The sequence below is a fragment of the Trichogramma pretiosum genome, unplaced genomic scaffold (genome assembly GCF_000599845.2).
Source record: "Trichogramma pretiosum strain Unisexual culture from Peru unplaced genomic scaffold, Tpre_2.0 scaffold29, whole genome shotgun sequence".
NCBI lineage: Eukaryota > Metazoa > Arthropoda > Insecta > Hymenoptera > Trichogrammatidae > Trichogramma > Trichogramma pretiosum.
In genome coordinates, this window is record NW_019641669.1 from 1522600 (window position 1) to 1535922 (window position 13323).

General features: G+C 35.0%; 2 protein-coding genes across 7 annotated transcripts; one reads left to right on the forward strand and one right to left on the reverse strand.

Annotated features, from left to right (window-relative positions):
* The first annotated feature begins 948 nt into the window (after window positions 1–948).
* Window positions 949–7784, forward strand: LOC106660059 (serine/threonine-protein kinase PAK mbt-like). Of its 6 annotated transcripts, none has more exons than XM_023460412.1 (5): window positions 949–1063; window positions 3578–4801; window positions 4894–5426; window positions 5509–5662; window positions 5743–7784. In XM_023460412.1, the coding sequence occupies exons 2-5, from the start codon at window positions 3620–3622 to the stop codon at window positions 5914–5916; spliced, it is 2043 nt and encodes a 680-aa protein (XP_023316180.1). In that variant the 5' UTR covers window positions 949–1063; window positions 3578–3619; the 3' UTR covers window positions 5917–7784. The 6 variants fall into 6 exon arrangements, with proteins under 6 accessions (XP_023316180.1, XP_014238371.2, XP_023316179.1 ...); XM_014382885.2 differs by lacking the exon at window positions 949–1063 and adding an exon at window positions 1099–2344; XM_023460411.1 differs by lacking the exon at window positions 949–1063 and adding an exon at window positions 3158–3198.
* Window positions 7785–8896: 1112 nt separating this feature from the next.
* LOC111693994 lies at window positions 8897–9599 on the reverse strand. Its single transcript, XM_023460387.1, has 4 exons — window positions 9539–9599; window positions 9354–9471; window positions 9080–9270; window positions 8897–8935 (listed from the first exon to the last, which is right to left on the reverse strand). Exons 1-4 carry the CDS (start codon window positions 9548–9550, stop codon window positions 8897–8899), a joined length of 360 nt encoding a protein of 119 aa, XP_023316155.1. The 5' UTR covers window positions 9551–9599.
* Between the last annotated feature and the right edge of the window lie 3724 nt (window positions 9600–13323).

Below are 13323 nucleotides of genomic sequence, written 5' to 3' on the forward strand. Positions count from 1 at the left end.
GGAAACTTGGCTCGCGTAAAGGCGCATGAGAAAAACCAGTGACTCGGCGTGAGAACTGCAATTGATTATAGATTAAATAGAAAGTTTTTCGCGTACATCGTGCAGTACCGTTCACAGTACATACAGCAGCAATAATGCAATCGACGAGCGATAACCGCTCACATGTACACCGTTGAAAATAATTCAATACATCAATCGGAGGTTTCCGCGTATACTCGATGAAAGTTACAACGGAGATTCCGAAATCGTATCTTATCCGCAGTTACATCGATCGATTCGTTCTCTACGCCTTCTTGCGCGATTAAGCGAAGCTCTATAACACACGAGTGTCTGAGAGAGACATCGAAGACAGATGTATTGTATTCAGAAGGCGTCAAAACGATACGTTAATTATCAAATTATCAGTGATCAAGTGTTGGACGTGTTTATTATAAGCACGTGTGTAACTTTACTTGTACGCAGTATATATTTGCATTGTATGGCATTATAAAAATCGGTGCGGCACCGGACACTTTTGTTGAAAAATCGAAAGTTTCGATCCCTACGTTATAATATACTCTTCGCTATCGTTATAATACATAAGTGTGTATGTTAACACGGATGTCGCTGCCGCGCTGCACTTGTGCACGAGCGCGACTCACTCAGTAATTGCATCCCAAATCGTATACCTGTATACATACAATATATATACCTGCCCGCGGGAATTACCGAAAAATGCCGAAGCAGCTTGGCGTCAAGAACCGACAGGTAGCGCGCTTCGCAGTCGCATCGCGATTATATCGCCAACCTGCCACAAGTTTCTCTCTCTCTCTCTCTCTCTCCCTCTCGTTCTCTCTCTGCGGCATTATAATGTGCTGTTCACCTTTGCCGTGCACTGTATTATAGGTAGTACCGCGACGACGAGGGGTGCTCCGATATATGCGTATGCGTGTGCATGCCAACTTGCTGCTGCTGCTGCTTCGTATGTGTACACTCTCGGTACATAGAGTAGCGCGCGGCAACAAAGTGGAACGAGAGAGAGGAGCACACTACACTGTCAGTGCGACTCCAATCTGTGTATGCTGTACGTATACGTATGTGTGAGCGTGCGTGCAGGCATTTCCCATTTCGTCGCGGCACTTACTATATATACAAGCAAAATATACTAAATAGTATTCGCGGACGCGTGAATGCAGCCAGCAGCTCACATGAATTATACAGTACACTTATATGTATGTATGTGTATATAGTTTTACACATATAGTCGCGGAGCCGCTCTCCTCCTAACTGTTGTACGCATAGATACATATATTCGCTCGGAAAAATGCAGAATAGTCGTGCGTATACGGCTCGTCTACTCGATGTTGTGTGCGTGAGTGAGTAGTGAATCGCCGCCGCGCCCGCCGCTTCCGTTGGCTCGCGAGCGCTGCGCTTTTGTGTACACACATTGCCATACTATACAAAAATACGCACGCGCGCGTATACACACATTCGAGTTTCTCTGTGTATACACATATTTTTTTTTAAATAGTCAGTGAAAGTTGACCCCCCTGTTAGTCGTGGGTTATATAGTTAAAGGCGCCTCAGGTAGGCCGCTGTTGCTGCTGCCTGGCTACTTCTGTCCTTACCAGTACCTTTACTATATAGCTGCTCACAGGCACGTATACACACCTATACAGGCTCATTGAATGCAGCGCAGCAAGTGCATTCGAATACCTGACCGCGCGGCAGTCGTCTCTCTCTTTCTCTTGTCACTTCTCGCGCGGCTGTTGTTTGTGTCTGCAGCCGCGACTCCGTGTATAATACGAGTGTGTGTAATATAATCATGCTGCGCACGTTTACGACGTACAAAAAAGAAAGAATCTGGTGCGCGCGCAAGTGAATATAAAAATATCATATCCAGTGATATATCTGTGCGCGTTTAAGAGCAGTGGTCAGTGCGTCCATGCGATGCCAGAAGCAGCAACAGAAACATTGTCAGCGCAGTTATACGCTTAGCAGCAGCCGCAAAGCCCCGAAAGTGCAGCGTCCGCGCTAAATAGACTGGAAAGGCGCGGCAACATGTCGGCTAGTGGACGACTGGCCGTTGCTACGCTTTTTGGGACCTTCTACTCCTCCTCCTCGTCTACCTCCACCTTGCTCATCTGCACCTCGTCGTCGTCGTCACGCTCGAGTACCAACTTCGTGGATTGACGAATCTCTGCGCGCGTAAACATTTGTGATAATTACTCCGCCGCCGCTGCTATCGACCCTTTCGACCGACTCCGCATACAACATATTGAAAGCGGAGTCGCTGCTCTCTTCGGAGTTTCAACAGTTCGTCGACTTGCTTCGCCTCGAGTTTATAATTGTATTACTGCAGCAGGTAAATAGCCTACCCGTCAAACACGATGCATCGCTCGCTCTCACTTTCCTTTTCTGCTATACGTCTCGTGCGGCGGCTGCTGCTGCTGCCGTTGCTGCCTGCTACTGTCCACTTCAACTTGTTCGCTCTCTCTCTCTCTCTCTCTCTTTCTCTCTCACACATCTGCAATTCCGATGCATTCCTAGTCTAAACAGATGCGCTGGAATGTGCGCCGTGTTCAATGCACTTTGCAGTCGTTTCACCGATATAAATGTACTTACATATACTTCGCTTGTATATATGCACATATACTATACACACACATACACATACATACACACACCGAAGTGATTGCAATTGCTTTAACTGCACGCGTGCCACATACCGTGCGGTACTTGCTTTTAAATACTGATACTGATACATACCTATCACGCTTCGTTGTCAATCTGTTTATTTTCATTCTCGCGCTCAATAGTCGAGGTGAACATTTTGCGCATTTATGTATGAAAAAAAGAGATTTTTATTGACAGGGTTCTTTTAAAAAAGGGTCCCTACATATAGAAATGTTTGCTTGAAAATTTCGACTAATACGAATAGTTTTTGAATTATAGTACACGCTTTAAAATTTCGATAAAATGCTAATTTCTAAATGACAGATCAGTTGTAATAAAAAAAAAAAACAATTTTTTTTACTTTTCCGTTTTTTAAATTAATCTTAGAGCATTTTTTATGGAATAATAGGCGTATTTCAATAATGTAATGAATGGAAGTAAATTTGGTAGTTTTGATTTTCGCGTACACATGTCACGAGCTACTACTAGCTAGACAAGTCGTCTGCTATCGACTCAAAACAAACTCTTTAAAAGCTCAATAAAGTAATACCTAAAGATTGGTCTACTCAAAAATTTGATTGCGTTAAAACTATTGTTTTTTCGCATGGTATCGAGCGATCGAAAATTTTAATGTTGATGTTTTTTTTTTAATTTCCAACTTCTCATACCTCGCAAAATATTTATTGCTGTCAAAAATTATATATAAATTTGACTTGAAATTTGGTTCGAAACATTAAAATGTTGAAAAAAATTGTCATTTGATTAATGTCCCATTAACATTGCTATACCATTAAGCATGACTAAATTCTTAAAATTTTTAATTTAAAGCACAAATGTAACTTGCACTTGCTACAACTTATTTAAAAAAATAATTTCATGATGAAAATTATGAAACTTACCATTACTTTTATTCAAATTTCAGATCAGCTCATATTGACAGTGGTGTGAAAATAAAATCATCAAAATGTTTGCCAAAAAGAAAAAGAAGCCACAAATATCAACACCAACAAATTTTGAACATAGAGTGCACACAGGATTTGATAAACGAGAGGGAAAATTTGTAGGACTACCTTTGCAATGGGCTTCCATTGTTGGAAATAATCAAATCCTAAAGTCCACCAATAGGCCATTACCTCTGGTGGATCCTAGTGAAATTACCCCTGTTGAAATTTTAGATCTTAAAACCATTGTACGAGGTCACAATGATGTTAGATTGATCAAGTCAGCTATGGGAGAACGTCAAGAGAATCATTTGCCAAAAATAAGTAGTGTTGCAAGGTCTAATTCACTCAGATCTTCGAGTCCTCCTAGATTTAGAAAAGACTACAGAAATAATGCCAATTTACCACCATCCGTTCCAGAAGGTCAAGAAATGTCCATGAATCCCATGACAATGCAAATGTATCCCAATAACAACAAAGTTCATGGGTATAATGACAAAATGAGACCAAATTCTACTAGTTCCGGTCCAGTATTACCCAGTTTAGGCCATAATATGATTCCAAATTTACAAAATTTAAATCCCAATATGCAGTCTTCACCAAATTTACCTCACATGGGACCTAATGTACAGAATTTGTCAATGAACTTTCAGAATTTAAGTCCTATACCAAATGTGCAAAGCCCATCAGGTACAAACATTCCACAAGTGCAAGACTATGATTTCCAAAGAATGAACCCTTCAGTGCCTCCAGTACTTCCTAATCAGTACAATGGTAATATGAAACCACCTCAAATTAATCACGTACCTGTGCCACAAAATATGATGATGCATCCACCTAAAATTTCACCTGTTGGTTCAATTGCTTCACAACGTCCATTGAGTCAATTGAGCTCACACAATGTTACCAAACACGCTCAAAATTATGGAGTCCAAGAAAATCCAAATTATCATTCACAATTCCAGAACAAGCTAATTGAGAGTTCACAATCAATGCATAATCTTTCAAAGGCTGCTGCTCAAGTGACAATGCCTGGAGCAATGCCTACTGTTAGCTCTTCAACAGACCAAAATCAGAATATGAAAGGTGCAATGTCTTCTGGTAATTTAGTTCATGGTGGTGCAGCTGCTGCTAACAATGCTGCTAAACAAAATTCAGATCAACGACTATCTCATGAGCAATTTAGAGCTGCCCTACAGATGGTGGTATGTAAAGCAAGCCATTTAAAAAAAAGCACGCTTTTGATTAAAGTATTTTGTTTAAAAATTTGATTATTAATTCAATTATTTTATTTTAGGTGAGCACTGGTGACCCAAGAGAAAACCTTGAAAACTTTGAGAAAATCGGGGAAGGCAGTACAGGAACTGTCTGCATAGCTACTGACAAGACAACTAATCGTCAAGTTGCTGTCAAAAAGATGGATCTACGTAAACAGCAGCGACGCGAGCTGCTTTTTAATGAAGTAGTTATCATGCGAGATTATCATCATCCGAACATTGTTGAAATGTATGATAGTTTTCTGGTCAACGACGAACTTTGGGTTGTCATGGAGTATCTCGAAGGCGGCGCTCTGACGGACATAGTGACAAATTCAAGAATGGATGAGAGTCAAATTGCAACAGTTTGCCTGCAGTGCCTTAAACCTTTACAGTACCTACATTCACAAGGTGTCATCCATCGAGATATTAAATCTGATTCTATACTTTTGACGTCGGATGGTCGAGTAAAATTATCCGACTTTGGGTTCTGTGCTCAAGTTTCTCAAGAATTGCCAAAAAGAAAATCTCTAGTTGGCACACCTTACTGGATGAGTCCTGAAGTTATTTCAAGGTAAACTGTTTTAACAATTTCAATAAAATGATAGTATTAATTGATGGAAATATTTATTCAAATCTTGTAAATTTGTCTGTAGATTACCGTATGGCCCCGAAGTTGATATTTGGTCGTTAGGTATAATGATAATCGAAATGGTCGATGGTGAACCACCATTTTTCAATGAACCCCCGTTACAAGCTATGCGTCGGATTAGAGATATGCCCCCACCAAAATTGAAAAATGCAAATAAGGTAATAAATGTCAAATTTAATTTGGAATAATATTCAAAACAATTATTTTTAAAAGTGTATTATATTAAAATGTATTGCAGGTAAGTCCAAGGTTGCTAAAATTCTTGGAGAAAATGTTGGTTCGCGATCCAGCGCATCGAGCTACCGCTGCACAATTACTGGAAGATCCGTTTTTAATGCAAGCTCAAAGTCCTAGTATTCTTGTCCCTCTTATTCAAGAGTTTAAAATACCAACTTTGGCCGCCCGAAATTAAAATTCTAGAGTTTTTTATTATTCTAATTCAGAATATGTAAGAGTGAAGGAATTGATCGTTCTTTATTTGAGAAAAGTGACAAAAGTTATTTATCAAATGAATGTATCATGAAGTTACTTGACAAAGCAAAAGTCAAGATCAGAAATAATTTTAGCAATAGACGATTAATTAACTGTTATTCAAATTGTGCGATCTAGTAGTATTATACAAGTGGACTGCACTTAATATTTTATAAAAAGATTATTATACAAGAAGTCGATAAACTAAAAAGTGCCTTTAAGAAATAACGTTGTTAATTAAGAATTGTACAAATCACGTTATTTCTATTACTTGAAAAAGTGGTTTTGACATTATAAAAAGAAGCTTACTGAAATCCATCGAATTGTCTCTTTAAACCGGGATATCAATAGTAAAATTGTTAAGCTTTAATTCTACGGTTATCTAATCGTTTTGGGGATAATCCGCATTTATAAATGTATTTGAAAATTGTAATATATGTATATAAGTTTTTCTTCGTCACTAACGCAAATATGAAGTGTGAGCTTCACTATTCCATGCGTTGCATAATTTATTCTTTAAGTTTAAATAAGATAGAACTGATCAGTCGTCATGATAAATTGCTTTGCATTTAACTTTAAATTTATTTATCTAATAATTGAAATTAAAAAATTACCAAAAGTAATCTTTGAAATTAGTCAATATTCAATTATACATTTATTTATTATTTTGCATATTATTTCTTATAACAGTTATATTGGAATAGGCAGCTCGCATGATTGACGATTTTTAATTACTCAATTTTTTACAGAAATAAACTTCGATGTCATGTTTTTATACAAAATATTTCGAACGAGGTATAAAACTGATCGATAATAGAATTGTACATTCCACATTGAGAATGAGTATGTAATAGTTTAATTGACAAACTTATCATGATAAACAAGAGAGATTATTCAAATTTTGCAAATATTTTTTTATATTATTAAGAATGCATATTTTGTTTATGCACATTAACGCGAGGGTGTCGTTAATTTTCTAATGGAGCAAATGAATTGTAATTCTATATTGTAAAAATCAAATTATTTGTTGGCTGTTAATCTTGCCTTGATTTCACGTCTTAAATTTAAGCAATATATCGACCACAATTTAAAGTGATAATGCAACGTGTTAGTAAAAATGCACCAAGATGTCTTGTAAATAAAAAAATATAGAGGTTTATGTATAACGTGTTACGAAAACTAAAATAATGTATTAACAATAACATTATTTTTGTTTTATACTCAAGCAAAACTAACTTACATTAAAAAAGACACATAATATTTTATTTGTGACGATATTTTTACAAATCGAGCATTTAATTAGTACGTTGTTTCAAGTGACCTTTCTGGCCGAATAAAATGCGGCCGCTGTATATTTTCGTATCTTATAAAAATCTGAATTTATATAATTTTCTACAATTTACATTCATCATCATTATTATTGTAAATTTAGAATGAAATAAAGAGATTTTTAAACTCTTTATTGAAAGAGAGTTTAAAATGATTGTTCTGAACAAACAGAGTTTCAAAAGAGTTTCAGTGGTCGTAGCTGTGTAAAACATAATTAAGACGATACAATACTTATAACATCTTTGTAAACTTGTGATACTTGTCTGCTGGAAATACTTATTTCGTTTGATAGGTAAAAAATTACTACATTAGAATGATTTATTTAAAAAGAAAAAAGAAAAAATTTTATCAATTTCATTCAATGTTGAAAGCTGTACAAAATCTCGCATCAATTTGCCTGTTTGTTGTCGAAGGATTAAAAAAAAATCATGTTATGTAAGTATCAATAAATCTAATAAATTGTTTGATGCAAAAATTCAATCCACTTGATAGTAAAAAATTTGATTATTCCCATCAAATGTGTTTACTAATGTTTTTTGTCTTGATAAAGTTCGATTGTTATTCTGATTTTTTACAGTGAAATAACGGTGTTTTTTCAGTAAAAAGCAATATTTTTAATATCAAATTCTACTTCGTTTTAAACGAAATTTGATTTTTGTTTTCAATGCGAAATAAAATGACGTATAATTGATTAACCAGAATCCAACAAAAGTCCGATGAAATCCATAGAGGAAATCCGCGAAAAATCATGTATAACCGCGAAATCGTTGTTCAGTTTGATAATTATTTTTGAAAAATTCTAAATGATTGTTTTTGAACAACTAAATTAATGAAGCCATTACTGTCATGTAAGAAACCGCAGTATTGACAAGCTGGATTCGAAAGAATTTGCTGTTATATCAATCTTTAAATTGTTAACTAATAATTGCATACTTACAGCGGTGAAATTTTCATAATTCATATTTAAAAGGGGTGAAGGTCCTGATGTTAATTCACAAGGTTTTAATGCTCTCATCATGTTTAATTGTATAAATGGTCTTGTTTTCAACGGAAAATGATACCACCCACTAAAGTAACTTGAATTTAAATTTCATGAAAAAAACTTGGATTTTTTTTAATAAATATAATTATTGGTAATAGTATATTTGTACCTGATGTCGTAAATATTACTGCTTATATCGTTCAGTACCTGCCAAAATGACTTATTACAAACGAAAGTAAAATTATGCACGTAAATGCTAAACTCATTTCCACTAATAAAAAGACTTGATTATTCTTCCAAGCATACAATACCTGAAAATTATTCAATTTATCATTAACGAAGTCATGCTCATTCGGTTTATCGATCGATCTCACCATAGTCCCGGTAAAACTCATACCACACAAAATGTAACTCATTATGATAATTAAAACTTTTCCAGCAAAATTTTGCACAGATTCAAAGTACCTGCAATATTTATAAATAAAACGATTCAATTGTAAAAGTTCATATTTTAGAAATGCCTCACTCAATCGCTTCATTGTGTAGTTTAACAATATCTTTAACTTCATTATAAATATAGCGATCTGAAAATCCACCAAATGAAAAAGAATTACTGGAAATCAATTTGTATAGTTTCTCCATTCGATGGCTAAAAGTTTTTTAATTTAAATATGAACGTAAAATCCAAAAAATATCAACATATTCCAAAACTAAAACCGATTTACCCAATCAAATAAAATCTACAAATATTAATAGTTATGAAAACACACACAGCTGACAGTATTGCGCATACAATTATTCCAAACATTGCCATGAGTAAAATAGTGTAAATGAACCAGAATTGGAAATATTCATCTCGCCTTGGTAATTCACTAGTTGTACATAACTGTTGGGTCCAGTTTAAAGCAGGATTTATTCGATTTGCTATTGGGGCCATTATTACAGGAATAATAGCGAATCCCATGTATGAAAACATGATGAACCCTGGATAGGAAAATCAAATGGTTTGATAATATATCTTTTGATTTTATTTTTATTTGTTAGTTCTCGATATACAACAGACATACTTCTCAAAATTACGGTTATTTTTCGACATTTCAAGCAACTGTTAATTAAAATTTGCTTTTCTTCGGTTATAGTTACGCTATTCCAAAAATCCACTGTGTCAGTGTTAAATTTGTAAATCTGACAAATGAAAATATAAGTTTGTTGTTACTTTATATTATGTAGTTTTTGAAATATATTAAAATACCTCTGATTCCATTGCAAGAAATATTGAAAAAATACTAGAAACAGTTAGTTCGAAGCTACATTCAAATATATTTTGAACTGCAGTAGCCCAATTAATCGGTTTTTTAAAAGTTTTATTAATTACAGTTGACAACTATAAAGTAATAATATTTATGATCCATTGACAAATTAATGTCAGTCTGATTGAGTTCTTCTTACCGTTAGTATACTACATAAAACATGTTAAGAAGTATAAATGTTCTTCCAACCATTTGGATTTTTCGATTTTGAAATGGCCACAAAAAACAAAATTCATAGTAAATTTTATTTGTTCCTAAGTACATTCTATCTATTTCTTCGTTACTGAGAATTTCTACTTTAGCCATTCTTGCAGAAGTTTCCATACAGTCAACTTTTTATTCGTTAACCTTTTTTTATTTTTATTGACTGACAACTTAAAAAATTATTAAGTAATGATATATTTTATTTTTAAAGTTTTTTTTTCTAGAGCATAAAACTTAATCAATAATTTCAGTTTCTACATTTATAAACAGACTTTACAATAAATCTTTTATTCAAATGTGCAGTAAGGTCGTACTGGATTTCGGGGGGAAGTAGAGCAAAAATCTGCCTTGGAAGAGAGATGGTCGTAGTTAGAAAAAAAGAGAAATTAATTTATTAAAAGCTAAAGAAAATTTATGAGAAAATGTATCAAAACAAAAAGTATCACTTAGGAATAAAATAAAATAATAATATAGGCATAAGCCTAACTTACAGTTTGAAAAAAGTCTCGAATCGGCTAGTGCAGTACTTAGCTCTAGTTCACGACTCTGTAATGTATCGAGCCGTCACCTAGTCGGCTATGCACATGTAATGAAAGACAGAGAGAGATAGAGAGATTGGTGGTTTATCAAACATCAGGTACAGAGCATAATATCATAATAACATCATAGGTTTGAGATTTGAATTAACTTTTTCACGATACATTAAAGATTTAAGGTATCCTTTGTAAAAAAATCAAATTTGAAAAGTAAGGGACACCTTAAGTTTCTCCAATGTTATTTTTAATGTATTTTCTTTATGTAAAAAGAATATTTAAGTTCTCAAAAAATCAATACATTTTTAGAGGAAAATGATGCACATTTTTAATTAAAAATTAATAAGACGTTGAAAACCTTGAGTTGGTGTCAATTTTATAGTACTTGTCACTTTTTATCGCACTTGATCGCTCACCCCGAACTTTATCAGTTTGGTTTCGCGACTTACATCATGTGTGGGGATTGTATCGCTTCAAATCTTTTTACGTCATTTAACACATAAATTTTTTATAAATAGACTAGTGTTCTTAACTTTTTACGCGCTTCGCGTACATTAATTTTTTAGTCGCAGTAGTCATTTTGACCGTTGTTATTGCTATATCTTATTTCGTTTCGAGTCAATGTTTCATTGGAGTCAAAAGTAAAATACGATGCCGTTATATGCGGTTTCACTTTTCTGAGGCTGGATTCGACAGAAATAAAAAAACTGAAACTAAAATATTTATACCTTCATGCTTACGCAGTAAGTGCTTAAAAATTTTATAGTGAAATATCGGATTTTCGATCAACCTTATTCTTATAAGTAAGCTATAAGTTTACTTCTAAAAAAACGTGACAGTTTCCCACTCATTTGAATTCATGAAATGCAGGTTCTGCTATCTTTTCTGTAAAATGAAACGCCGAGTATACATGATCAAGATTGCAAAAATTGTCGACCCATCGTTTCACTTTCAACGATACAATCGCAAACCAAAAACTTATACTCATAGCGACGGATAGAGACTGATAGCGTTCTTGACCATTGTTATTACGATTCGCATGCTCGTAACGAGCTAAAAGCTTTTCTCTAGCGAAATAACCTGCCTGTGCATCTGTGCAAAATCAATTTCCATTTAACTACTGCATGGATTTTCTATTCTTGCCGTTACACAAGATCTGTCGTACTTTGCGAGGATACACAAGCCACCTGATCATGTGGATTTTTCGATTCATTCTTCTAATTTCCGCATCAGTTGAAACTATGAAATTCGATCATTATCATAAGGCTATGTTGCAGCACTTTCTCGACTTCTCCAATATTTACTTTACAAAATATGTTTTGACAATTGGGAGTGATGCTAACGGTAGTGTATTTCTCAATTATAGCACGTTTATAAAAACGTGTTTTAAAATATTTTCCGTTCATTTTTCCATGGCAGATTTATACATGACGAAACGTAGTATAGACAACATTAAATGGCTATCGAATAATTCAATCTACTCGTCTGTCGTGAAAATGAATCAAATGCCGATGGATTACAAGTACTACCGAAATAAAATCAACTATCCACTGCTCTTCATAGTGATCGTGTCGAAAAGTGACTTTCGTTACTACGCCAACTTGACTCGGAGCTTGAACAGCAAAGCCTTCCGTGTGATCATGATTTTCGAAAGTGAAGCGCGCGTGTGTCACAATCCAGAGGGAAATCCATTGAATCTGGTCTTTGACTCTATGGTTCTGGTCAAGTGTCACGACTCGGAGATAATTCGTGAGTGGTACTCCGTGTATCCGAACAAAACCGAAATCTACGATTTGGTCAGATGGCACAAAAACGAGGAGCACCAGAGAAACGAGTACATGACGGACGTGCTGTTCAACGAGCGTCGACAGGACCTCGGCGGATTGACCATACGAGTTAGCTTTCACAAGGTAGGAGAGTGTAAGATATCATTATCGATTTCATCAACTGTCACGTTCGATCTATAATGATTCAGGAACTTATCGGCCAAGACGGCAAAGTAATAGGAATGGCCCACGAGCTGGTGACGGAAATTGCCAAGCGCATCAATCTCACCATCGCTTGGCAGCCTCCCGCATCTTTCATAGGCATGTTAGACGAGAAGACCAATACGGTCGACGGGATTCTCCGCAATCTAGCGTTGAAAAAGACGGATCTTGGCATGGGCTTTTTCGCGATGACCACCGAAAGGCTCAAACTTTTTGATTTCTCGATGCCTCTGATCGAGACGAGATTGTCGTATTTCATGAAATCCAGTAATGACAATGTCCGAGATTTTATGAAGTATTCGGTAAGTAATTCGACGTACGATCGATCCTTATAAGGTTCTGTATAAAAAAAAAATTTCGCAGGCCATGACAACCTCAACAACATTCTCTATTTACGGTATTATGGTCGTTTCTTCTATTATCTTGTCAATGATAATGCTTACGGATAAGGTGAGATTTTCAAACAGCACCGCTCAAATATTTATGGATCATTTTTATGATTCTATGGCCATAATTTTTAATGGAAATGTGACACGTACGTATTTTATTCGCAATTTTATTAAAAATCTTTAATGATTTATCAATGCCACATCCATAATTTTCTTAGATGATCCCGTGAGAATATCAGCACGAATAATTCACTTTTTTCTCTTAACATTCTATCTATTATCAAATGCAATTATCGTAGCTAAACTTACGAGCCTCAGAGCTGTCTACAAACCTGCGATACCATCGCTCGATGAGATCTTCACAGCTGAACACAATACTATCAAATTGTTAACACTGAGTAATAGTCCTTACATGGAAAACTTATCAGTAAGAATATTCGACATTAATTTTTAAAAAATAAAGTATAATGTATACCCAAGCGAATGACTTCCTTTCAAAGAGCACTAAGAATAAAACAAGTGAGATAATGCGAAAAAATACTGTTACGGAACCATCAATGGATAAACTATATGAAAGAGTAATGTAAACTGTTTTTTCTTTAAATAATGAAGA